At 35.1% G+C, this 26,535-nt stretch overlaps 2 protein-coding genes and 1 long non-coding RNA gene across 18 annotated transcripts; 1 reads left to right on the top strand and 2 right to left on the bottom strand.

Annotated features, from left to right (window-relative positions):
• Positions 1–8,007: 8,007 nt before the first annotated feature.
• LOC118487666 lies at positions 8,008–10,632 on the bottom strand. The gene is made up of 9 exons (XM_035984793.1): positions 10,479–10,632; positions 10,323–10,400; positions 10,138–10,218; positions 9,945–10,016; positions 9,569–9,867; positions 9,251–9,421; positions 9,003–9,159; positions 8,833–8,928; positions 8,008–8,248 (listed from the first exon to the last, which is right to left on the bottom strand). Exons 1-9 carry the CDS (start codon positions 10,626–10,628, stop codon positions 8,141–8,143), a joined length of 1,212 nt encoding a protein of 403 aa, XP_035840686.1. The 5' UTR covers positions 10,629–10,632; the 3' UTR covers positions 8,008–8,140.
• Positions 10,633–15,208: 4,576 nt separating this feature from the next.
• LOC110910131 lies at positions 15,209–16,479 on the bottom strand. The gene is made up of 3 exons (XR_002575879.2): positions 16,091–16,479; positions 15,947–15,997; positions 15,209–15,300 (listed from the first exon to the last, which is right to left on the bottom strand). It is a non-coding gene; the product is annotated as an uncharacterized LOC110910131 (long non-coding RNA).
• Positions 16,480–20,107: 3,628 nt separating this feature from the next.
• Positions 20,108–23,384, top strand: LOC110912250. 16 transcript variants are annotated; one of them, XR_004882550.1, is made up of 10 exons: positions 20,108–20,381; positions 20,492–20,639; positions 20,796–20,851; positions 20,926–21,551; positions 21,655–21,745; positions 21,817–21,899; positions 22,019–22,193; positions 22,309–22,819; positions 22,953–23,017; positions 23,122–23,384. XR_004882550.1 is itself a non-coding variant. In XM_022156930.2 (10 exons), exons 6-10 carry the CDS (start codon positions 22,058–22,060, stop codon positions 23,197–23,199), a joined length of 417 nt encoding a protein of 138 aa, XP_022012622.1. In that variant the 5' UTR covers positions 20,108–20,381; positions 20,492–20,639; positions 20,796–20,851; positions 20,926–21,017; positions 21,820–21,899; positions 22,019–22,057; the 3' UTR covers positions 23,200–23,384. The 16 variants fall into 16 exon arrangements, 7 of the variants coding, with proteins under 7 accessions (XP_022012622.1, XP_022012621.1, XP_035840685.1 ...); XM_022156930.2 differs by lacking the exon at positions 21,655–21,745 and having other exon boundaries at positions 20,926–21,017; positions 21,820–21,899; positions 22,309–22,386; positions 22,760–22,819; XM_022156929.2 differs by lacking the exon at positions 21,655–21,745 and having other exon boundaries at positions 20,926–21,017; positions 22,309–22,386; positions 22,760–22,819.
• The last annotated feature ends 3,151 nt before the right edge of the window (positions 23,385–26,535 follow it).

The raw sequence follows: 26,535 nt of genomic DNA, 5'->3' as shown, positions 1-26,535 counted from the left end.
ACTGGTTTCCTAAGTCAATATACTTTAAAGAGGTTGTGGTATCAGTAGGATACCTTCCATAATGCCCGTACGAGTTTAAGTTCATATTATGCCCCGTAGGGGTATTTCGGTCTTTTTAAAGATTATAAAGGAGGTTTCTGAGTTCTACAGGAAATCTGAGTTTCCCGAATAGTTTATAAAGTCCAAAATACTTTATTTATTATTTAAAATCAGTAGCAACTGGAATCGGGTCAAAAGACCTTGTAGAACTCAAGTTATGGCCGAAAAGGGTATATTCGGTATTTACCGAACCGTTGCCATAACCGCAGGTTATGAGCAGGTTAAAAATAATTAGAAATCTTTAAAAATCCCAAATTATTATTTTACATCAGTGTGTAAAAGGGTTGGCGTCTAAATCTGGGTTTAGATAGGCGTTATGCTAATTACGCTTATTTAATTACAAAGTTTCCGTAATTTGCGCTATTTAGCATAACTCCTATTCCGGACCTCGGATTGACGTGAAATTTTAGGGACATGCTTAGAAATCAGTAACTAAGTTATGGTTCTTTCACATGTCCGAAATTCTCGTTTTAAATTTAAAATGGCGTTACGGTCAACTTTTAAGCATTTAGCGGAAATGTGTAAAAGACTCGGACAAACAACGAACCGGTCACAGAGGGTCATACCATCATGTAACCTGGTCCTAAGAGAGTCCTAAGGCATATCTAAATCATACTTTAACGGGTCAGAACTGAAGTCAAAGCAAAAGTCAAAGTTTTACGACTTTCGGCTCCGAACCGGGTCAAAATAGTAAATGGTCGGATCAAACAAGCTTAGATTAGTTAATATACTTATTATCATGCTTTATGAGTGTTTAAACAGGTTACATATCATCTACATTACTGATTATGTAAGAAATCGCAAAATAGCATTTATGTTGACTTTTTCTAAGCACGTTTGACTCGACATTCGGACTAGTTAGAGTGGAAATCAGAGGGTGCCCTTTTAGGGGTTTAAAGCCCACATGATTACCAACATATAACTATCTTTGATTCGGCAAACCACTGGACCATTTGTGATTTATCGCAAAGTCAATCGTTAATTATGACGGATTGACTTTTAAGCTAAACTATGCAAAAACTAAGCCACAAAGGGTTGGGCATACTTACAGAAGCTTGGTGCACGACTAGGGATGTTAGAAGAATGCTTGAGAGCTCCAGAGGTGATCAAGAAAGCAGGTTTGAGGTGTGTTTCAATTGTGTGCAATGCATTGCCTTTTATAGTGAAAATTTGGCATAAGATCATTACAACTCACCCTACAATTGCTAATGGATGATCAGCAGGTGTCCCTGAGTGCTAGGGGGCATGTAGAGGGCGCCCATGCTTCAATTAATGCATCAATGATCGTTCACAAGCTCAAACATTGAATCTGTCCAAACTTTCTGCATCTGTAGGCCTTACGCGGCCCGCTTTAAGATTCAAGCAACTCACACGCAGGCCGCCTGAATCTTTAAGTCAGAAAACAAATCTGCAGGTGGCGCGCGGCCCGCATCATCTTGATGGTTTCAATCACGCGGCCCGCATTGGACTTGATTTTCAAGATTTTCAAATCTTTTGTAATCATTAACCTGACCTTTCGGTTTCGAAGGGGTAACTTTGCGATTTGGCCCTCGATTATTTACAATTAAGGGCCTCGTGACATTTACCCGCATTGTTAAGTCCCCGGTTAGTTTAATTACTACCCGAAAAGCCTTAACTTTTATTGTTGACGCTTTTAACCCCTCGCATACGAATTTGATCATAACTTTCTCGTTTTAAAACGGAACTTCGCGAAATTTATATCGTATATTCTAGTGAGCGTATTTTACAGTTACAAAGCCTCGGGTTCGTCAAAGGGTCACTCAGAGGTATAAATTAAACATGTTGACACAATTAACCCCTGTAGCTTGTAATCTCTCACTTTCTTCCGCGTTTCGCTCCGTACGATCCATGATTTATTCGTTTGAAGGTACGAGCATTGTTTAGGGTTACTATACAGTATATTTACTCTTTGTTGATATTTTTAACCCTCGAATTTACATACTTTCAAGGTTTGTCAACTTTAGTCCTTTATTTAGTATTTAATACCACGTGTAAACTCATGACACGTGTCAACACATTATTGGACACAAAATTTCGAGGTGTTACACTTTCGGTCGCAAAACGGTGGCAATTTCCCTTTTGCCACCAAAAACTCAGTAGGAAAAACACATGTGGCAATTGCCCTGTTGCCACTTATTTGCTACTGTTTTGCTACCGCTAGTTTGTCACCGCTTTGCAACCGCTTTTTGCTACCGTTAGTTTAACTCCGTTTTGCTATAGCCTTTTGCCATCATTTTGCTACCGTTTTTGTTTTTTGCTTTTTGTCACCATTTTGATACCTTTTTCCCTCCTATATCTACTCTAATATTTTTCAGATGCCATTTCATTTCTTTGCAAAGTGTAACCATTTATAATAATTATAAGTTAAAGGATTAGGATCAAAGACAAAGGCACTAATTGTAATAATGGTACAAAAGCTCCTAAAAAAACCCACTAAACAAAAAAAAACTTAAACATTCATCACCACCCAAAAACCTAAACCCCCACCCACCCCCTCCCCCATCACCCACCATTTTTTTTTGTTTGCCGAGGGGGTAGGGGTTTAAGTTTTTCGGTCGTGGCGGGGGTCGATGTTTAGAATTCAACTCCCCAGTCATCATCTTAATTTATCATTAATTCCCCTTTCAATTGATTTTTCAAATTCATTGCCATTCACGGATTCACTAATTTTTCAATTGCTTTGTCATTCAAATTCTTCACACTTTCTTAAAAAGTCGGTCAACCTTACACACATACCATGGTATTCCCCGATAATCCTGGAAAAGATTTAGGGCCCTGAGCGAGCAAAAAAAAAAGACTATTGTCGTATAAAGATAATAACTTAATTTTAAAAAGAAAAGATAAATGCATTTTGAATAGCGGTTCAAAAAAATTATATTTGAATTAGTGCATATTTATGTACTAGAAAACATAAGAATAAATGAAGAAATGAGCCGTAAAATGTGATTTTTTAAATATAAAAAATATATATTGTGGGATTAAACCCGCCCGTTGCGCCAAGAGAAAACTTTGTGTGTTTCGATGCACTCTCTATAATAAACAAAACAGAAAATCCAAAATACTATAGTCGTAATATGCCTAAAACGTGTTCGCCTCACTTGTTTTTTATATAATAAAACAATAAAACCATTTCAAAAATTATTTAGTTAATATATATTTAATTTAAATAACAAAAAAAGTAAATAATAATTTATTTCAGTACCTCAGATTCAAATAAAAAGAAAACAACAATAACAATAAAAAGAAATTAAGTGGCACAATCAACTAGGGGAAAATGGGTAGAAATCGCCTAAAAAAGCTTTTTTTTCTAGAATCGAACACGGTCAAAACGCATGCAACCACTTCTAAATGAATAACAGTAACCACAGAGCTATAGACATCATTGTGCAAGGTATTTAAAACAAAATTTATGGAGTAAAGTACTAATGTGCTAAATATGACCTATAAAAACTAATTGATTTTATCCCTAAACTAGACACTCTATGTGACAACCGACACTTTCTAGTAACTTCCGTACATTTAACAACTATTCATATTATGCAACTATGTGTTATAAACGTCAATACTGCATGTTTACATGTCATACATCTAGGAATCTCGCACGATACATTTTAATTATGCATATCATACATTTTATTTGTCACGTTATGAAACAGTTTTAAGCAGTGCACAAAACAACTAGTAGACTTACCGGTTAGACTAGCTGTGTCAGCAAAGTTCTGATACTCAACTAAACGACAGATTTAGGACCTAGAATTAGGTCCAACACTAATGTTATATTAAATCCAAAGTGAGGAAACAAGGATATGCACTAACATCTTCCGGAAAATACACTAGCACTAAAAATGTCTGATTTGGACCATAACTAACAAATTGTCCGCAAAATTCAGCATTTGGTAATTTATACAAGATCCAAAGATGATGTTGAACATCGAAAGCTACATGAAAGAATGTTGGAATGATCATCTAAGTACCTAAACACATCACCTTATACATATTATGCAAGTTGATCTTTTAAGGATCCATTAATGAAACTAGCACCCATCAAGTGTCCAAACTACAAACTAGACATAGCATACAAGCTAGTTAACAATGTTTTGACATTACACAGCTAACGCAAATCACTAAACTTCTCAAAACACTTACAACCCCTAAATGCAAGGTATAACCTAACCATGCAAGACCCCCCCTCCCCCCCCCCCCCCCCATGCATGACCATCCCTGACTAGTGGGACCCACCTCCAAGCTAGTCTTGGTCAAAGTAGCACAAAAATCCATTAAAAAATCTAATACAAAAAATCCAGTGCAAAAATGTAACACAAAAATCTAATACAAAAAATCCAACACAAAAATGTTATACAACATAGACATACAACACAATTTTTTAGGTTTTTTTGTTTTCATATTTTATTTAACAATGTGGTATCCAAATTAAAGATAAAAAGCTGTGTCATGTGAAATTCGGTGTTATTTGGACCGTGATTTACTAAACAATATTTAAGCAATAAAACAATATGGTCTAGTGTTTGATGGCACAGTTTTCGAAAATGTGATGGAGTTTGTGGCCGTGAGGTGTTAGGGTGGGATTAGGGTTGGGTAATGTTTTGTTTATTTGTTAAAAACTCACTTATGGGCTCCATGGTTTCAAGATGGGCTTTTTGGACACCCATGAGTCCCTTTTTAATAAAGTACATTTTAGTTAGAATTCCACAAAGTTAAATTTTTCTAAAATTCTCACAATGTAGCAAAACATCAAACCAGGTATTTACGCGTAAAAGCACACGATTTCACAAAAGTTCATGCAAATACACACAGTGCACATAAGTACCGAAAAACATATAAATTCACATGATTTATATTTATTTAATTTTTCCGAAATTTTTATTTCACTTCATCACAACGTTTGGGGACAGGCTTGTGTGTGGTTTGGTAATTCAGTTAATTCAACGAATTACCGTTGTCTGGGAGTTCGTGTACTATCTGATACACTTAGTTAGCCCTAATCAAGTGTAATACAATAATGAATGTTCATGATAGTGGAGTTGTGTTAACGGAGTTAACCTAAAAATGTCGGATAGCACAAGTTCGGTAAACGGTCGCGAAAAGAGCGGGTTTTCCTGCGGTTTTTACGTTTAAAAAAACAGACCCTGCGTTAACGAAAACCCGAACACTTTTACATATTTGCTTAAATATCTTAAATTATTGCTTTATAAGTCTTTTTAGGCTTGACGGATGATGCAATGCATGTTCGGATGATACAGTGCGCGTTAAAATCGAAAGCGTTCCGTTAGGCAGAAACTACTTCATTTAACGTGTTTGCAACATGTTTATGATAATTTAAACATAGGGTTTTGTTTCATTAGTCATGTAAACACAATGTTTCGTTTTACGGTTTACCTGGATTTTCACGAACATCACAATTTCCAAGCAAGAACGTAAGGTATCGTAGCCTTTCGAAGTGAATTTTGATGTCCTTTTTTTTTGTGTTAAAAGTGTTTTAACAAAAAGAAAGGTGTTCTTGGTCCATGAAACCTAATCTTTTGGCCATGAGGGCTGTTTAAATTCATAATAGATGTAACAAGATGGTTCATGATGTTTGATGGTGAAAAACTTCTGATTATGAAACAAAAACACAAAAGATTCGACAAGAAAAAACGTATTTAAAACCCTAACCGAAAAAGATAATTTCTAAGGCTTGATATTTGATGTTACATACATGTTTGTGTTGAATATGGTTGAATTGTTTTAGTACCTTTTTATCCATCCTCTCAGTAACTTCGTACTGTTACTAAAATATTAGAAGAGTTGATTCACTGTATCGGCTTTAAACGAAGTTAATGCATCATAAAATTGATTAAATGATTGGCAACTCTACAGAACCTTTTATTTAAAAAAAATATTATTTAACAATTTTGTATTCATATAATATGGAAAATAAATAAGTAGTAGGAGTAGTAACCAAATAACTATTGGCCTAGGCCAATAGTTCTTTGTTATAATATTATATTATATTATATATATATTAATTTGCAACAATTCTTAGCATTATTGTTTGTAACATAATGCTTGGTTACTTGTACCACTAAAGACAAATTGTTATTTTATTTAAACACTATAAACAATCTTCCGAGTTAACATGGCGCAACATGTGGTTAGATGTTTCTACGTCGTCTATTTTTTCCCGTTTCATAGGTTTATCGTAACGCTCGGGTCCTAGATCGACTTAGTTATTTTTTTATATGTTTCATGTTTCGATTTAATTTTTTCGCATTAACACGCTGCAACTTTAGTGTTGGTTGTCGCTGATAGTAGTGTGACGTTGGTGTTCGCCCCCACCGCAACGCGTCATATTTACACATACCCGTACATAAAATATGCACGTAAGAAATAGTTTTTAAGTTTCTACGTCGTCTATTTTTTTCCCGTTTCACAGGTTCATCGTAACGCTCGGGTCCTAGATCGACTTAGTTATTTTTTATATGTTTTATGTTTCGATTTAATTTTTTCGCATTAACACGCTGCAACTTCAGTGTTGGTTGTCGCTGATAGTAGTGTGACGTTGGTGTTCGCCCCCACCGCAATGCGTCATATTTACACATACCCGTACATAAAATATGCACGTAAAAAAATAGTTTTTAAATAAAGGAAGTATAGGGGTAAATTGAAACAAAAAATTAGTAAAAGATTTAATAGGTTAAAAACGTTTGTAAAACCGTGCCAAGTAGCACCAATGCCACAACCACATCGTATCTCAACATCGTAAAAATAAAATAGATAAAATGATAAAAAAATACACTGAACGAAAAGCAGACTAAAATCGTTGAACCACGCACACCCGTTACAGTGTCTAAATGCGAAGAAATTAACCAGAAAGGTAAAACGTAGAAAATAATAACTTAGTCGATCTACGACCTTCCTGTTGCGGCGAACTTTTCAAAAGGGAAAAAGTAGACGCGTTGCGACGGGTCTGTCAAATATGAAAAAATATAGCAAAAACGTTGAACCTCACATGCACGCTACGTCTGTGGTTCAGTGTGTTTACGTCGTCTATTTTTCCCGTTTAATCAGTTCGTCACAACGCATGAGTCCTAAATCGAGTTAGTTTTTATTTTCTATGTTTTATATGTCGGTCTAATTTGTCCACGTTAAAACGCCGCAACTTCAATGTTGGTGGTCCTTGGTTATAGTGTGGCATTGGTGCGATTTGTTATGGTTTTAGCCCACGCTGCAGCGCGGGGGAGCTTAATACGATAGGTTATTTATATGGATACAAGTCATGTAACGTAGTAATTATGATACCATTAATTGTATTGAGCTTATTTGTATAAGATAGTAATACAGACTTAACCGACAAAAACATCTTTAACACATTGTAAATGTTAATCTAATCAACAGCATGTCAATTTTGTTGGTCGCGGCGCAACGCGCGCGGGTCAAAGTTCTAGTTAACAACTAAAAACTAAGAATTGTGATTTAGTGTGGATACTTATTGATTTAATGAAAGCGAAGGTTCAAAAGAACTCTAACACTAGTACAAAATCAATTGATTTTGGGCGGTGTAAACAACATTTTAGGGGGTTTTAGAAACGCCCAGAAAGGTATCGCTGGAAAAAGGTAAAATGTATTTTGGGCTCTCCCTAAAACCGCCTAAAGTCAATATAATGTATTCTGGGCGCTCCCTGAAACCGCCCAAAATCAATTTAAACCGCTCAAAATAAGTATCGCCCAAACGAAGCCAAAACCGCCTAGACTGACCAAAATAATTGACTGACCAAAATAATTTTATTATACAGCTAAATAATATTAATAATCCAGCATTACCTCAAGCACAATTCAAAATAATTAATCTGAAAAAAATAAATAAAAAATGAAGAATCCCAAATATAACTTAAAATATATAAATGCAGCCAAACACCAACATGAGTCTCATACTCAGTTTACAGAAAATGCAGCCAAACACCAACATGAGTCTCATACTTAGTTTACAAAAATTGTTCAAACTACAATACTAAGGTAGTCTCTAATTCTTGCTTTTATCATTAAACACAGCTGCAAAAAACCGACACATGATGTTTTCAACCAGCTTGTCGATTTCCACTCCAGTTATCTCTGTTGTGTCGTTCCACATCTAAAAAGACAAATAAAAAATAAGTGAGATACATACAAATATATATATATATATAGAGAGAGAGAGAGAGTAACAAAGTCGATATATATTAAACCTAAATCTGCTAACATCCAAACCCGCGTAACCGGAAGAATATAAAAGGATTTAAATTCACATTGCAATATCGATTCACATTGTAAACCCAAATCTCACACTATTATTTCTCCTTTAAGCTTAACATAAATCTATTAAACGTGTAATTTAAATTCTGTCATTTAGTGACTGGAAGATCACGGTTTTGAATCACAAGGACAGGTCTATTTTGCATAACAAAAACAAAATAGCACATACAAAGAATCCCCCTTTAAATACCATTTCTTTTCCTTTATCGGGCTTTCGCGTCTGAATTAGAATGCCATAAAAATATTTTCCATTTAAAAAGTGCTCATACATAAGAACAGCCAAACAACTATACCATAACCAGTTAAGCACAATGGAAATCTGATGATGTTGTTTCTTCTCTAAGTCAAATAATACAATTGTAAACCTAATTAACACGAACAACACGCCTAAGTCAAAGAACGTAAAAAAAATAGAAAACTTACATTGTTTGGAAAACCGAACTGCCTTGAAATAACAAACTCGAACATGTTTCTAACTACTAAGAATCCACACTCCCATGATCCTTCTTGCTGCTTACACTACATTAAATTAAAAGAAAAATCAATTAATAAAATAACACTTAATTTTATAAAATGAATTATGAATAACATACTTTAACCATCTTCCAAGTAAAACGGCCTCCAAATGAAGTTTCTATTGCATTTGTTAGAGAATAATGACTTTTATTCTTCTTGCCCCTCAAATAAGTTGAATCCAAAATCCAACCTTTACGTTCCGAAGGGGAGACGATAAACAACACCCAATGACGACTTCAAAGAAGAAAGATACGGTCATTGCAAAAAAATCAGTAATAAAATAGGAAAATTAATTATTATACATTAAAATAAAATTATATATTACCTATATAAGAATGGAGCAAGAAAATATTTCTTTCCCTCATGAAGTTTGTAAACCTCGACCAAGTGTTCTTTAACACTAGGCAAATTTTCCTCACACTCTTTCCCGGTAATTCGTTGAGTATTGAAGTAGGCGACTTGAGTAGCATTTTTTAGACGATGGCCGAACAAAAACCTAATATCAATAAAGTAAATATTATTAAGTTGTGAGATAAAAATATTATTAAGTTGCAAGATAAAAATAATAATAATAATAATAATAATAATAATAATAATAATAATAATAATAATAATAATAATAATAATAATAATAGTAACTTACATTTGACACCAATGTATAAAGCTGGCATCAAGCAACCCGTTCGCTAGAAATTGCAACATACCCTCATATTCAACGTTCTCAACTCGAGGACTGAACTCGGTTTCTGGGTACATCCCATGAGGCCAATTAATCTCAATGCTCATATCGCCGTCATAGTGTTTTGTTAATCGGGTAGCCAATGAAATCATACTTTGAGGGCGCAAATTCTCGATATTCCACAAGGCGGTTTTTATGTCTTGTTCAAGCTTTGACAATGTAGGAGCTTGAGGTTGTTCAACAAGAACCTCATGCTGGGAAAACTACATTATTTGAAAAACAAATTTTCAGAAAAAAAAAACAATACATATATACGTATGATATATCAGTTTTTGAATACCATCTCATCCAGTTCCTCTTCTGATCCGTCAACATCATGTTGAGTGGAAACATCATGTGCGCCAAATAGAAACTACATTAGTTAAAAAAAATAAATTATTACTACATTGATTCTTTTATATATATACACACACATAGATACATATTGAGAGAAAGAGAGAGAGTTATGAAACAGATTATTAGTACATGATTACCTCATCACCAAAACTTTCAATCATAGTCGCATCAATTTGATAACATTCATGACTTTCGTCTTGTTCAATGGGAACCTCCAACTATAAGAGCCATTAAAATTGTTATATTATAAACCAAAATTATTAGAAATTATCTACTACCCGGACCCGAGAAACCCAACCCAACACCAAACAAGGATCCTAACCTCAGGCCGATAACATGTGTTGTCCTGAGCTGGTTGCTTCAATGCTGGATTCTGAGAAGTTGCTTCAGTGCTTGAAAGCTACAATTTAACAAACATATTAGAAAAGTCTTACTAAGAATAGAAACAAACTATTATATAATTTGTATACAACAATACCTTTACCAAAGAAAGTGGCCACTGAATAAACCAACCAATAGCATCACCTATATATTTAAGTGCATCATAGCGTGAAAGTTCAGGAAGAGACGTTTTCTTGTACAACTGATAGATTTCAACTACTTGTATTTTCACGTAGCCCTCGGCCATAGGTCCCGTATGTATAGTCCTACTTGGACTAGGATGAAGATACGCCGTCCCGACTATTTGTTCTCTTTTAGAAGGGGATGGGTGTAACAATTCACATAATGTTGGCTCCTGCAAAACGACATTACATTTTTAAAAGAAATATTATATATAAACCATTTTGTATACTAAACATCATACAAATATAATCACCTCAATTAATGGATATTGAATATGACATCCACTAGATGTATCATTCTCGCCACAACTATTAGGGCTAGAGTCCAACCCACTGTAGCTTCTTGTTTGATTGGAAGGCATGTTATCTTGATGTTGTTGTCTACCGCCTTGAAACAAGCCTTCCCGAACCTGTGTACGTCCTGTAATCGATATAAACACCTAAGTATGAAATGGGAATAATATTCCAATCAAGTGACTAAAACATATATTCAAACATGTTGAGAACAAATTATAGACATAAAAAACAAGTTGTGTTTTTATATTTACTGCTATAGACATAAGTTCAGATGCTATTAACCATAATATAATGTTAAAAATAATATCTAAATGTATATGACGTCCAATCAGCCAGATTATAAAGTCAAATATGAACATTTAGCTATTATATAATACAATCATTATATCACAAATAAAATTACCTATAATATTAGAAATCGTACGCGACCGGCCTCCGTGCTCAGGTCCTAGTAACCTGGTTAGTGGATCCTCCTTGTTAGAAAAATAACTACCATCATCAATCATTTTTCTTTCGAAAACAGCCTACAAAACATATATACAATTATTAGAACATTTGACATTAATATATATTATTAAACAAATAAACATTACTTACTAGTTTAATTGACTCTGCTCGCGTGCTTGCACATAGTGAATACAACTTAGTTTTCCGATTTCGTTTTGCTCTACTAACAATATACCTTTTGGAGCGATAGTCTTGAACATTTTTAAGGAAAGAATACACAGGTACAAGTTGCGACCATATTTTCTCAAGGCGAGGACTCAAAGCCGCAAACCCGGTGCGTCCTAAGCGAGTTGGGTTTTTGTTTGCCTTCGCACTTGCTCTTGCTTTTCGACTTTTTTTCTTCACATTAATAAACAAATTGTTATTATGTTATAGTTACATATATATAACACTAGTTATAAATCATAATATTATATGTAACTCACATATACCTCAAATTCCTTCCCACTCCTTTGGGTGACGAATTCCTTCCAATGCTCTGAATCGAGATTCTTATACGTCTCAAAAGGAGTTAAGCCTTTCCTTACGAATTCTGTTGTAAGGTAACTCCGCCAATTTGTATGACGTTTTTTAGCATTTTTTAGTATGAATTTTTTAGGAGCTTCGCTACCAATATGCCATTGTCTCTGCATATTTATAAAACAAAAGATTAACAATTATAATTCATATATCTAACAAAATATAAATTTATATACCTTGATATCTAGCCAAAGTTCTTCCCATTTTTCCTTTCCAAATTTACCAGACGGGATGTGATAAGAAAATTCAGCTTTCAATTTCACTCCTAACCATGAAGTGAAGTCATTGGCATTTCTGCCAATTGGTTGCATTAGCTGATTGAGTTCAATTGTGAACTCACAATCCTTCTTGGAAAATGTGGCTGCCCCACGTTTCCCACCCTTCCCACGATTTGACATCTTTGATAAATTATACAACAAAAAAGAAATTAACAAACTCATTAGTATTTTAACAACCTAAGGGATAAAGAAATTATAAATTGTTTTGTTAATGAAAAGGTTAATATGTAAAACAAATGAGTGAGACGAATCTACTTGTAAATAGAACTTGTTTTGTTGTACATATAGCAATGCCAGGTGTACGCGATATTAGCGCCTCGTGCCTTTGCCTTTAGAACCTAAAGGCATCGGTCTCATACTTTTTTGACAAATAGACTTACAAAACAGTACACAAATAGTAATCTATAAACAGCTGTATCATAGAACGTACAAGGCCGCAAGAATGAAGTGTTCAAGTTCAAAGGGAGATGTATCAAACATATCTAGAAAAGGGCAGATACAAACTCATCATATATCAAAGATGGCAGCCTACCTTAAATGCCCAAAACTCTTTGTTATGCTTAATTTCATGCCACATTTTGCTCTTGTGTGGGTAGGTTGATTGTATTAACTTCAAGTGTTCATTAACATACGGAGCAAGACAAGTCATATGATTTAAGACAGAAAAATGTGCAAGTTCTAAATCTTCCTTACTTGGGTTCAATATTTTCATACCCACGCCTCCTACCCCTTGTAGTTTACCGGAGTGACGAGATTGTGGGTGACCAATACTTTTGACACCTTCCAAATAACTTGTACAAAATTCAATCACCTCCTCGTAAGCATATCCTGTAACAATACTTCCATCAGGCCGATTATAATTTCTTACAAAAGATTTTAAGACACCCATATATCTTTCAAAAGGGTACATATAACGCAAAAATACAGGACCACAAGCCTTGATTTCTCCAACGATGTGAATCACCAGGTGAACCATAACATCAAAAAAGGACGGCGGGAAGTACATCTCTAGCTCACATAGTGTGATGGTAATTTCTTTTTGCCATACATCTAGTTCCTCGGGATCAATAACTTTTGAGTGAATCATGTTAAAAAACAAACAAAGTTTTGTGATTGTGTGTCGTGTGCTCTCTGGTAACAATCCACGGATAGCAATAGGAATCATATGTGTCATCAAAACATGACAATCATGAGACTTCATACCAATTAGTTTACGGTCTTTCAACGACACCAACCTTTTAATGTTTGCAGAATAGCAAGATGGAACTTTAATATCATGTAAACAATTACAAAACTTTGTTTTCTCTGCCTTTGACATTGTATAACACGCAGGTGGCAGATAAATACGATTACCTTTTTCTTGGGGGGCAAGCTCTTTACGTATACCCATTTCTTCCATGTCTTTACGAGCATTGATACCATCTTTAGTTTTTCCAGGAATGTCTAATAATAAGCCGATCAGGCTATCACATACATTCTTTTCAATATGCATAACATCTAGACAATGTCTAACTTGTAAATGCCTCCAATATGGTAAGTCCCAAAAGATTGACCTTTTTTTCCAAATGCCATCTTTATCAACACGAGTTCTTTTTCCCAAAACAGTATCTAGATTTTTAACTCGTGAAAATGCATCAAAACTCTTCGGTGCTTTTCCAGTCTCGGTATTTCCATTAAAGTTCGTCATGTTATTCCGATAACTATGACCCTGCGGAAGGAATCTTCGGTGTCCCATGTATACCATCTTTCTGCAGTTGTTTAAATACACCGAACTTGTATCGGCTTCACAAACTGGACAAGCTTTTTTACCTTTGGTAGTGTATCCGGACAAATTACCATACGCTGGGAAATCATTTATGGTGCAAAAAATCATGGCACTCAATCTAAAATATTCCTTCTTATAAGCATCATACACATTTTCACCAGTATTCCATAGAAGATTTAGATCATCGATCAAAGGGGACAGATAAACATCAATCTTATTACCAGGTTGTTTCGGACCCGGAATCAACAACGACATCATTATGTATTTTCGTTTCATGCATAGCCATGGTGGAAGATTATAAATGCAAAGAAGAACCGGCCACGTACTGTGACGACTGCTAGCATTTCTGAAAGGATTGATTCCATCAGAACTAAGCCCAAACCTTATGTTTCTAACCTCATTACTAAATTCTGGATATTTCCTATCAAAATTCTTCCATTGAAGTGAATCTGCCACATGTCTTAATTTCCCATCATTTATACGCTCGTCTGAATGCCATCGTAATAATTTTGCTTCTTTCTCGTTTGAAAATAATCGTTTTAGTCTCGGTAGAATTGGAAAATACCATATTAATTTAGCTGGTGGTCCATTTTTTGTCACATCGTTATCGTATTCACCAGTTTTACTTTTTCGCTTGTACCTAGATTCACCACACATAACACATTTATGACTGTTCTTGTACTCATTTCTATACAAGATGCAATCATTCGGACATGCATGTATTCTTTCAACTTCCAATCCCATTGGATTCATCATTTTTTTTGCTTGGTAAAACGAAATTGGTAACTCATTATCTTTTGGAAGAATGTCTTGCAAAACAACTAATAGATCTGTGAAACTTGTATCACTCCATCTATTTTTTGCCTTCAAGTTAAACAACTTTAACACAGCTTCAAGTTTTGAAATATTAGAATCGCTATATAATGGTTTATCTGCATCTTCAAGTAATTGTTGTAATTTTCCTTTATCGCCGATATCATTCTCTAAATCATTAAACATGTCATCTAAATTGTTATCATTTGAAATGTCCTCATTTAAATCGTCATCATTTAAATTGTCCTCGTATTGGAAATTTTCATATTCCTCATTGTCTAAATTAACCGATGTCGTGGCACCATCAACCCGTGATTCCCCATGCTTTGACCAACAAGTGTAACTAGGCATAAAACCATTTGCAAGCAAATGATATTCTATATCTCTAATATTTTCGGTTTTTTGAAAGGTTTTACAAATCATACAAGGACACCAAATCCATTTAGAGCCAACATTTCTTCGATGAGCTTCAGCAACCCTAAGAAAAGTAAAAACGCCTTGCGTATATATTTCAGAAGGACGCCCACTTTTGTACATCCAATATTCTCTATCTTCCATCTGAAAATTAAAATAATCAAATAAGTGATATCCAGTTTATGTACAAGTTGTTAATAGGTACTCTAAGGCGGTGGATCCTAACCCACTTTTTGAATATTCTATCTCATATGTATACATTTTAACGAGTTAACTATTTAAGAAAAAAATCGGCAGCGTTTCCCCTTAACTCCCCAAGTATGCAGTTAAACCGCAAACCCGAAGGAGTAGGGGAAACAACTGTCGATTCTTTCCTTAAATAGTCAACACGTTAAATGTACACATGTCCTAATGAGATAGAATATTCAAAAAGCAGTCCCAACGGGGACAATCCAAAATTTATCTCTATTAGATAAATTTTGGACGGGTATACTCTACAAGGTTATCTTCAAATGCATAGGTATTCATATATGCACACACACTCGCACAAAAATATCCAACATACTAGGGGTCTTCACGGTCCGGTTTTGACGGTTTTTAGGTCAAATCGTGAGCGAAACCGTTAGTAACGGTTTATGAAAATCAAAATCCAAACTGTTGAAATTTAAAACCAGACCGCTACTTACGGTTTGGGTGGTTTCACGGTTTTAAACCAAATCATGAACACCCGTAATACATGCATATAAATAATCTTATAAAAATAGAATACATGAATATAACTTTTTTTTACCTTTACTTCTTTGAATGATGAACAAAAAAGGTCAGAATAATTCAGTTATATCTACAAATAACAAAAATATAACCAATTAATATATTATAAATCAACAATATATATACATGTATAGATATGAATAATAAATATATGTAACTATACCTTGATATTGATGGAGGATTGAACAGAGAAAAAGAAAATGATGAGAGGAAGAAATTAGGGCACCTGATTTTGATATTTTGTTTGAAAGTGGGAGGTGGAGAGTAAGATTCGTAGGTAGTTTGTTGTAAATTCGCCTAAAGTAAACAATAAAAAATGATAAAACGTTTTTTGGGCGATTTTACACATATTCTAGGCGGTTTTGTAGTGTTAACCGCCCAAAAATGATTCAATAAACAATCAAAAATAATAAAAAAGGTTTTTTGGGCGCTTTTACATATAATCTGGGCGGTTTTATAGTAAAAAAAATATATAATAAAGATTCTGGGCGGTTTTATAAAATGAACCACCCAAAATACATTCACAAAACGCCTAAAAAAACTAATTTTCTACTAGTGTAAGTTTCAACTTGTAACATTTATTTCTGTTCTTTTAGGGTTAGACTGCGGGGTATGGTGGGGCTTGGGTTGGGCATGGGTTGGGGCAATTGCTGACACGTGGATGTTAACCCAAACCCAAGTTTTAATGGGGTATGGTGGGGCTTGGGTTGGGCGTGGGTTGGGCCGGCGTGGCCTAGCCACATCACCATTTTTTTAATATATATTTAAATTAATTAAAAACATAAAAAAAACATATTTTTTTTAAAACATAAACAAACATAATAATTATTAAAATAAAAAACAATCATTTTTCGTCGTCTTCGTCGGTTTCAAACCCAGGAATCGTTGAAACATGTTCCACCAAATCAGATCGAAGGTTGTGATGTATATCCCTTGACTTGATCCAAAATTCATTAACCGCTTTATCTTGGTCTGTTACGTTAGCGGTAACCCGTTCACGAGCGATGTACCTTCTTCTGCGTTTAGGTTGTTGACTCTCTTCCTCCTCCTCTTCGTTTTCAACGATAACTTTCACCACCGTCGCGATCGTTTGTAGAAATATTTCCGCCCCATCGTCAGATGATGATGACGATTCAGTATAACTTGAAGAACTCATGGCGAGATTGTGTTTTATGTGTTTGATTTTGTGTGAGAAAAATGATAAATATTGTAAAGTATTTATAAAGGAAGAATTTTTTTTTTTAAATAGACCAACGGCTAGCCTGGTTTGGCTATTCACAACCCGCCATGTCAGCTTGGCCAGACCATCCTACGCCCGGCTTGAAACCCATGCCCCAAGGGCCACGCCGAAACCCATGCCCACCCGGGGTGATGGCTTAGTCGTTTTCCCCCTACCCACGCCCAAACTCCCGCCCATACCCCGCAGTCTTAGGTTGCATGTCTCTTTTGGCCAAATGTGCTTGAGTTAATTTAAAACATTGTATTTTAAAGTATTTTATATGAGGTAGAATCCAGAAGTGTGTAAAAAATCTGAATCCAAACCCGAATTAGTTAAATTCTGAATCAGAAATTTTTGGATTCGAATTCTAGTAGGAATTTTTAAAATCTCTGGATATCTTGGGTATTTCCGAATTATCCAATATATTACTTCTTAAATTGCAAATAATAATTGTTAACTGCTTTTTTTTTTTTTTTTTTTTTGATATTTTGTATAGGGATTGGTTAAACATACCCCCTCACTTACTTGTTATACCCCCTCTCTAGAAACATAAAATCAAAACTTGTCACTTCTTCCCCTTTGAAGAAATATTTTTTTAACAGCATAAACAAAACCACGTTATATAATTATTTTTCAAATTAATATTCTTTGTTTACACACAGTGTGTCAACAACTGAATCCAATTGTCATGAACGAAGAACAAGACATGCAAATATGAAATATATATATATATATAACCAAGAACTCAAAAACAAAAATATATAATATACATGTGATAAGAATTCATACAACATGACACCATGAGTGATATTAAACTCCTCAATTGCATTGAGGTGATTAGGAGCATGGTCTTTGTATAATATCACTTTTATCTTTTATGCCAAATCGTTAACGGTCTAATTTAATCATTTATATCTGCTAATTAAAATGTTAAATAAAATATAAATTTTTATTCTTTCTAAAAGAAAACTAAAACTTATGTAAATACCTCGCATATAGCTGGTGGACTATACATATAGTCTTCTTTCTTCTTTTCTTTTTTGTCTCCATTCGAGAATCACCTCAATGCTAAAAGAAAAAAAAAAACTGTAAATATCAAACTTTTCGTCTCTTAAATCCCAACTCCCAAGCTGACAAAGAAATTAGAGCTAAATGTCATTTAAGTCTCTGTGGTTTGAGTCATTTTGCCAGTTTAGTCCAAAGGTTTCATTTTTCACCCGTGGGTCCAAAAAGGTTTCACCGTTGCCATTTTAGTCCACTAGCCTAACTTCATCCATTTTTTCTGTTAACGAAAAGGACAATTCTGTCATTTTATATGGTGGAATTACCCTTCTAATTAACAGAATTACATATAAAATGACCGAATTGCCTTTCTCGTTGACATAAAAAATGGATAAATTAACCCAGTTGACTAAAATGGCAATAGTGAAACCTTTTTGGACCACATGCGAAAAATAAAACATTTGGACTAAACTGTCAAAATGACCAAAACCACAGGGGTTTAAAAAAATAATGTTTTCTTAAATAAGCAAAAAAATATTTAAATAGTAAAAAAACGTTTTTCAAAACTTTAAAAAAGTAACCTAAAAGAAATTCTTAAAATAAAAAAATACATTTAAGAAAAAGTTATCTAAAATATAAAATAAAAGACTTTAATAAAATAACAATATAAGATAAAACATAACAAAAGAAACAAAAAGGTTATAATTATATTACTAAGAAACTTAAGGAAAGGGTAAGGGCTACATTTAGTAGCCCCGGTATATATTTCGAATATATTTCTTAAAAGTTTCGGATGGATAAATCGGGTAACCAAAACAGTTTTTTAATATTAAATTTTTTTTTAGGAATGATTAACTAATAAACAATTTTACACATTTTCGGATATCCTTATTAACTATCCGAATCCGTCTCCAACATTTTGGATACGACTTTGGTGTTTGTATACCTCAGTTTGATAAGACCCCAAGCTCTCATGTTTAAATTGATCGACGTCGCTTCCATGGGCGTAGGATAATAGGGGCGGGAGGGGGCGGCCGACCCCCCGAACTTTTCATTCAATAGTGGAGAGTATGTAGTTTTCATATAGAAATTTTTGGGTATATACGTTTTTGACCCCCTGGTTTATAGAAATATTTTGGTATATACGTTTTTGACCCCCGGTCGGAAATATCTAGCTTCGCCACTGGTCGCTTCAATTCTTGTCGGGGTGCTCTTCGTGTTTGTATACCTCAGTTTGGTAAGATGTTAAAAGTTTTTCAGCACAGGGAGTGACTTCTTATTATTATTGTTATCTTTGCAACCGGTGTTATGTTAGCCACGGGTTTTGTTCATGTGTTTCCTGATGCTAATGAGAGCTTGGGAAACCCTTGTCTTAGGGGCACGTGTTGGGGGAAACCGCGGCTACCAATTATTATAATAACAAGACGGATTTCAAAAATTTCGAATAGTTGATTAATTATAGTGATAATGATGATTATAAGTTTATAACCCAATCCTAAAAAGCCCAAGTCGGTTTCAACTTAGGCCCATATGATTTAAACTAATAACATCGATGAGCCGAGTTTTGGCTTGTTTAAGCGATATCGAATCGCTCGAGCCGAGATTTTAGCTTGTTTGAGATTGTTCTCAAAATAGCTCGGGCTGAGCTCGATCTTTGGGTTTTACTTGCGAACCAAGCTTGATCTTCATAGAAAAATATGACGAGCCGAGCTTGAACCTAGTCGGGCTCAGGCTGGCTTGTTTACACCCCTAATTTAAATCATGGTGTGGCCTATGAGGATGCCTTAACATGTATAGTCATGTATAAGTTGACTAGATCATCCTATGCCATAATCACATATAGAGTAATGTATAAGTTCGATATGAGATACTTATCTATAATACTATAAAAAGGAGAAGTGATGTACAAGATGGTAATTTTGCCACATGTATCAATTTTAAAACAACATGTACAAGACCATTGTTCTTCAAAGTTTTAAGACACTGTAGGGTTAATCTTGGGATTTCACATGGAATTCTAATAAAAGCGTGTAATAATTTGAGGATCAAACTGGCGTCTCTTGATTTCCCCTGAATTGGTGATTCGCCGTTTATCTCTTGAAACCCTACAGTAGTATATCTGCTTAATGCTTTCATCGCCATTTCCTCCTTCCATTCCAATTTAAAACTCCTGATGATGTTTGAAGCCGAGAAGAAACAAGAAACGGGGACGACGATGACGATGTGCACTCAGGTAACGTTTTGGGGGTTTACTAATAGATGTTATTGCAGATAATTATCACTCCAGATCACGGATTTTGTAGTTAGGGTTTTAAGTTTACCTTTCATTTTTCGTTTTTGTAGATAATGGTTCTAGAAAATGTGATCTCTAAATGGGTATGCCACTTCTGAAATAATGATTTACTTATATGTGTACAACTATGCTATTGTTTATAAGAGGACAAGTCGGCCTACAAGCCCTTTAACAAAGGGGCAGTGATCTGCAAAAGAGGTATGCCATAAAATTTGTGTTGTTACATACCTTGTAGCATAATTTCACTATCTAATTATCTATACCTCTTCATGTATGATGTATTGTTTTCTCATATGCCATTATATATGTTTAAAGGGCATTTTATAAGTTGATGCAATGTTTCTTCACCTGTAGGATGAAATATTATGTAAAGTTATTCAGCAGCTCAATGGCTGGAACTAAAAAAATAGGTAACTGTTTTTATTTTAATGGTTACGTAGGATGTTAAACTAACTTAAGTTTATAACATCTGTTTGATGAGTAGATCATAGAAATTCTGAAGCTTGGGTTTTTCTCATCTTATATCTTTAACTTGGATTTTCACTTTCCTTTCTTCCAATGGCTGCCTAAAGCAGAGTGAGTTCTTTTCTTTGATACTTTTACTGGTTATTGTAAACATCCGTTTTTGTCAGACAATGAATTTTGTTTTCGTATGCAAATTAGGTTTTTTTTGGAGTTGTGTTGTGTTTGTTTGGATCCTAGGGTGGGTCAAATTGGATAGTATTTGGTTTCATTTATTTAAAACAGGAAGAAAATTTATGGATGGCCACAACTGGGGATACCGCTGTTGCAACATTCATCAATATGCTCATTTTTTAGGCTAAAGAGTGTGGATGAGGGTAGTCCCTTGTGGATAATCTGCCACGTAGGCGTTCACATCAGCGGGTATGGGGGATGAGCCTAAAGGGATGGGCCTAGGGTGTGGGGATGACGAGCCCAAGGGGGCGGTTTTGCTTGTCCAAGCCGGAGGTCGATGGGCATGGGACGAGCCCCACACTCTGCAGCCTTATAGCATTTGTTGTTCTCCGGATTCAACCTGTGAATGTCAGAGTATAATTCCAAAGTGGTGTCTCAAGGGTTTACGATATTGCAATGGAGGCAGTATCTGAGGTTAAATAACCAATGCTATATCTCTTATTATATTCAGTTTATAAGATATGAAAAAAATAAACAACACCTATTTCATTTCTTATTATTTCTATAATTATGGCAGATCCCGAGCTCTGTTCACCCTCTTATTTCTTTCTTGTTGGTTGAGTGGGAAAGCAAGGAGGTTGGGTGGTTTGGGTAATGGGTCAAAACTGGTAACTTTTTGGTATAATTTCAGGATTTTATTGTGAACTCGAAAGCAATACAGTTTTTTATGTCTCAATAGCAGCCCGTTGTACCGAGCCGGAAGTTTTGATCTTTCTTAACCGTGGCTATGGCATGGGATGCAATGTCTCTTTTACACCTTACGTGAGTTTCAAAACGAAAGACTCAGGTTTCACTTTATATAGTATTATAGATATACAGTCAAGCCGTCCAATTTCTAATAAACCCTGTGAAATTAATTGGATTAACTGAAATTTGAACAGGGGTTGCATTAAGGCTTGTGAAGGCAGGATCTGCTGTTTATGGTATTGATGGTCATGGGAAGTCTTCTTGGATTCAGGGCTATATCCCCTCTTTTGATGATATGCTCTATTAATGCAACAGAGAAGTCACATTATATATTCTTGGCATTCATCCGCTTCAGTATAAGGTTATCAGGTAATGTTTTTGTTCATGTCCGCCAAATAAAGTATTTAAAGTAACTCTTTATGCGCGTATGCGATAAATTTGTGTCCCTCTTAGTCTCTTATTGACCAATTTGACCATGGTGTAGGCTGTTTTGGGTTTAGTGGTGCATCAGGAGACGATCGATGGTTGGGCTTGCAAGGTGGTGTTGAAGCTGTCGATCCGAGTTTGTAACTTTATTTTTATAAATTTACAACAACCCAACTAACGATGAATGCCAACTTTATTTTTATAAAAAACGTAAGGTACAACAGTTAGATGCAAAACACACCTCAGGTACGAGAGGCGCACGCCTCAGGCCAAAAAGCCCAGAAAAATCCCAATAAACCACACCTTTTTGGCACTTCTTGTAATTACTCGAGGCGCTGAGCCCCCCCCCCCCCCCCCCCCCCCCCGCGGCCGGCGCGGGGTGTGCTCGCGCGTGTGTCTGTTACCAACAATGTTCCTAGCTTGTATGGTGAACAAGTTCCATGAAGTGATTTTGTCTGACCGTTAGTCAAGATATTTGGGTTAATTAATCTTGTTTTGTTAATTAATAGGTGGAAAGCGCCCCTGTGTGGATCAACCATCAGAAACTGCTGATGATGATGCTGCCTTTGGTAAACACTTGTTTGGTTGGGTTCTAAAGGATATTAAGATATAGAGGGGTCTTGACCCAAAATCTTTTTGTTTCTCTTAGTATAATTTTTTATTATGTTTCTGCTGAAAAATTTATATATTTGTACTTGATAGAATACACAAATGGGCTGGACCCAGAGTACCCGGTATCACTTCTAAAGTGGAGGATCCATCAGCTGGTAACACCTTTTTTTTGCTATGACACTTATGGTTGGTTATATTGATCATAATTCATAACTTGTTTATATTGCTTTTGATTGCTTTCAATTCTGTTGGTTATTAGGTGCCAAAGTTGAAAATCATCTGTCGCCAGCAGATTCTTAAATTTACGGATCCTTTGGGTTGCAAGGATACTTATTAATATTTCAAATGTTTTGGTCAAATTCGGGATCATCACTTGGTCATATATTCATGCCCTATATTATCGACTCCGCCGCAACGCGCGGGTCTCCCACTAGTGTTCAATAATGTTTCTAAAAAGACACGTACTGAAGATTAATTTATATACCTTGAGATTTAAGTTTTCAACGAGCACATTGACATGGAGTTGAAAGAGTTCTAGTCACGTATCTTATTGTTAGCGTACGGGTTTTTGCTGTCGAAAGTCATTATGAACGAGGATAAATTTATTATGAAGAGTTAACAAGATGAGTTGGTTGGAGGGGTTGAATAACAGGTCAAACAGGCTTAGATTGAAACAAGTCAGTTTTAAAAGTATGGGTTGAGCTGCAAACACAATACTGTCCATTTTTTCAAAATTTCCAATAAATAACTAATATCTTAACCATAATTGCGAAAACGGTATTAATTTACAAAGAAGGGCATTATGCAATTCGAGTATCTTATTTTCAGTGTAACGTAAATAACTTACGAAGAGCTAACAAGATGAGCTGGTTAGACGGGTTGGATAACGGGTCAAACAGTCTTATTAGGTTGAAACAAGTCCGTTTTACAAGTATGGGTCAAGACTGGCTGGCTGGGTTGAGCTGCAAACACAATTCTGTCCATTATCACATAATTTCTATAAATAACTAATATCTTAACCATAATTGCGAAAACAGTATTATTACATTACATTAATAATATAAAGGGAAGTGAGCCCAAAATGAGAACAAGTACACAAATTACTAATCAGAGAGGATAAAATACTCAGGAGGAAATGACTCTAATACTTGTTTCTTTAATTTATTTATAAAAGTGTGTATATTCAAATCTCAATAAGAAGTAATAAAGCCTTCACACAGCCACATTTAACCCCATGATTTCCTAATATATGTTGTGATCTACAGACTAGAGAGCAGCATCACAAAACTAACTCGCCACTGAAATACCTGAAGCAACTAACCCACCGAGTCTAAGTATCAACCCACCTAGCAACAAGTGTTACTTGTAAAACCTTAAAGGAGCGATCATTTGAAAGCGCAAAATGACGGTAAATACACAATCACTTTGTTTGATTTGACCAAACATAATGCTCAAGCCAGTCAAATATGTGCACAATCATGTAAAAGTTGAACCTCGATAAATATGATAACATGCAGTCACCGGATCAAAATAACAGACTTCATTGTCATTCATTAGTTGAAGTACATGCAAAAAACAGCTAGACTAACTCCGCATAACACAGCTCAATATTAGCCCAAATGGGCCTCAAATCAACTTCTTTTTTGAAAAAGAGCTATTGTCAATTGAATATATAGTTTTTTTCTTTAACTTCAGTTTGCATTTTTTATTAGTTTTTAGTAAATTCTGTAATGCTATGTTGATATAACATACATAGGTCACTTTAAGAGATTGTTCTAAAATCATCTATTTTTCCTTTCCGTGGTGTACTTACAATAATATGGTAACCCAATACAAGCAGTGATTTTTTACTTTTCATTACGATTATCAAGTTTATTATCTTTTCTTACAACTCAACTAACCTTTTTGATGGATGGAAGGGGTGCATAACCATATATGAGCATCAACAAGCTAGAATGGATTTTGGTTTGAAAGATGCTCAACTTGGCTGTTCAAGATAATATTATTTTCCAATTCTTCATTTGGTGTTAATCGTATTGTGTAAGGGCGTTTTCTTTTTGTAGTGAAAGGTGGAAGTAGAACAAAAGAAACAGATCAATGGTCCGATGAAAATGGGTTCATTGGGTTCAAATCGAGAGTAAAAGGAATACTCGAAGGGGTTTTTTGATTAGCGGGTTGGCGCCGTAAGTTCTTAACCTGTTGTAGCCGTGTCTATTTTGTTGACACATTGCTGAGTGGTTTTTTTTAATTATTTTTAGTTATCGTCATATAATAAAACAAATCGCACTTGAATTACCTAAATTTTCGCCCCCGCAACGCGGGGCGGGTAAAAACATCTAGTTGCAAATAATAATTGTTAACTGTTTTTTTTTTTTTTTATTTTGTATATTTCGAATATATTTCTTAAAAGTTTCGGATGGATAAATCGGGTAACCAAAACACTTTTTTAATATTAAATATTTTTTTAGGAATGATTAAATACTAAAACATTTTTACACATTTTCGGATAACCTTTTAACTATCCGAATCCGTCTCCAACATTTTGGATACGACTTTGGTGTTTGTATACCTCAGTTTGATAAGACCCAAGCTCTCATGTTTAAATTGATCGCCATCACTTCAATTCTTGTCGGGGTGCTCTTCGTGTTTCTATACCTCAGCTTGGTAAGATGTTTAAATCTTTTCAGCACAGGGAGTGACTTCTTATTGTTGATATCTTTTCAGCACAGGGAGTGACTTCATGTGTTTCCTGATGCTAATGAGAGCTTGGGAAACCCTTGTCTTAGTCTTAGGGGCACGTGTTGGGGGAAACCGCGGCTACCAATTATTATAATAACAGGACAGATTTCGAAATTTTCGGCTATCAACTATCGAAAATTTCGAATAGTTGATTAATTATAATGATAATGATGATTATAACCTAATCCTAAAAAGCCCAAGTCGGTTTCAACTTAGGCTCATATGATTTAAACTAATAAAATCGATGAGCCTAGCTCGAGCCGAAGTCAATATGTTGGTAGCTTCTGCATACAAATTATACCAAAATATAGGTTTCTTGAGAGGAAGGTTGGCTGTTGTTATGAGCCTTTTGATGCGTATGACTTGCAGTGTAACCTTTATTCATCTATTTTTTTCATTTTCCTGACATCAAACCATTCATGGCTGTGCTATGTCTTCTACTTCTAAGCAGAGGTCGTAAAATAGGCAAGTCAGGTAACGCGACCCACGTCAAAATGGGTCCAGGGGAGTCAGGTTGGGGTGATTTTAAAGTTTAAACCCTTGTAAAAATAATTTTTTTATAATAAATAGTGTCTACTATGATTACAAAGTTAATATTATACCAATAATAATCTATTTGTTTGATAAAATGATTTAGGAGGTTTAATACATTAATACACTTTCAAAGACTTTTGACCCGTTTGATAAAAGAATTTAGAAGGTTGATACACTTTCGCCGACTTGACCCGACTCATTAGAGATATAAGCACCACATATTGACTCCTGAAACTAGACCTGGCAAACGGGTCGGGTCGGGTCGGTTTGGGTCATGGGTCAAAACGGGTTAGAGTCAAATCGGGTCAATTATAAAAAAGGGTTGATTTGGTTCGGGTCGAAACGGGTCCGGGTCAGAACGGGTCCGGGTCAGAACGGGTTTCGGGTCGGGTCGGGTCAG

Source organism: Helianthus annuus, chromosome 15 (genome assembly GCF_002127325.2).
Source record: "Helianthus annuus cultivar XRQ/B chromosome 15, HanXRQr2.0-SUNRISE, whole genome shotgun sequence".
Taxonomy (NCBI): Eukaryota; Viridiplantae; Streptophyta; class Magnoliopsida; order Asterales; family Asteraceae; genus Helianthus; species Helianthus annuus.
The sequence above is the reverse complement of the archived record's forward strand: the minus strand, read 5'-3'. Positions and strand labels throughout refer to the sequence as shown.

Coding starts and splice junctions, on each gene's coding strand:
- LOC118487666 (XM_035984793.1), bottom strand. CDS start 10,628: ATGGCCGAGGGCTACGTGAAAATACAAGTAGTTGAAATCTATCAGTTG. Junction 10,017..10,137: donor TTGAAAGTTTTGGTGATGAG/GTAATCATGTAC, acceptor TAACTAATGTAG/TTTCTATTTGGCGCACATGA. Junction 8,249..8,832: donor AGTTCGGTTTTCCAAACAAT/GTAAGTTTTCTA, acceptor TTGTCTTTTTAG/ATGTGGAACGACACAACAGA.
- LOC110912250 (XM_035984791.1), top strand. CDS start 22,058: ATGGTATTGATGGTCATGGGAAGTCTTCTTGGATTCAGGGCTATATCC. Junction 22,194..22,308: donor CTTCAGTATAAGGTTATCAG/GTAATGTTTTTG, acceptor ACCATGGTGTAG/GCTGTTTTGGGTTTAGTGGT. Junction 23,018..23,121: donor AGTGGAGGATCCATCAGCTG/GTAACACCTTTT, acceptor GTTGGTTATTAG/GTGCCAAAGTTGAAAATCAT.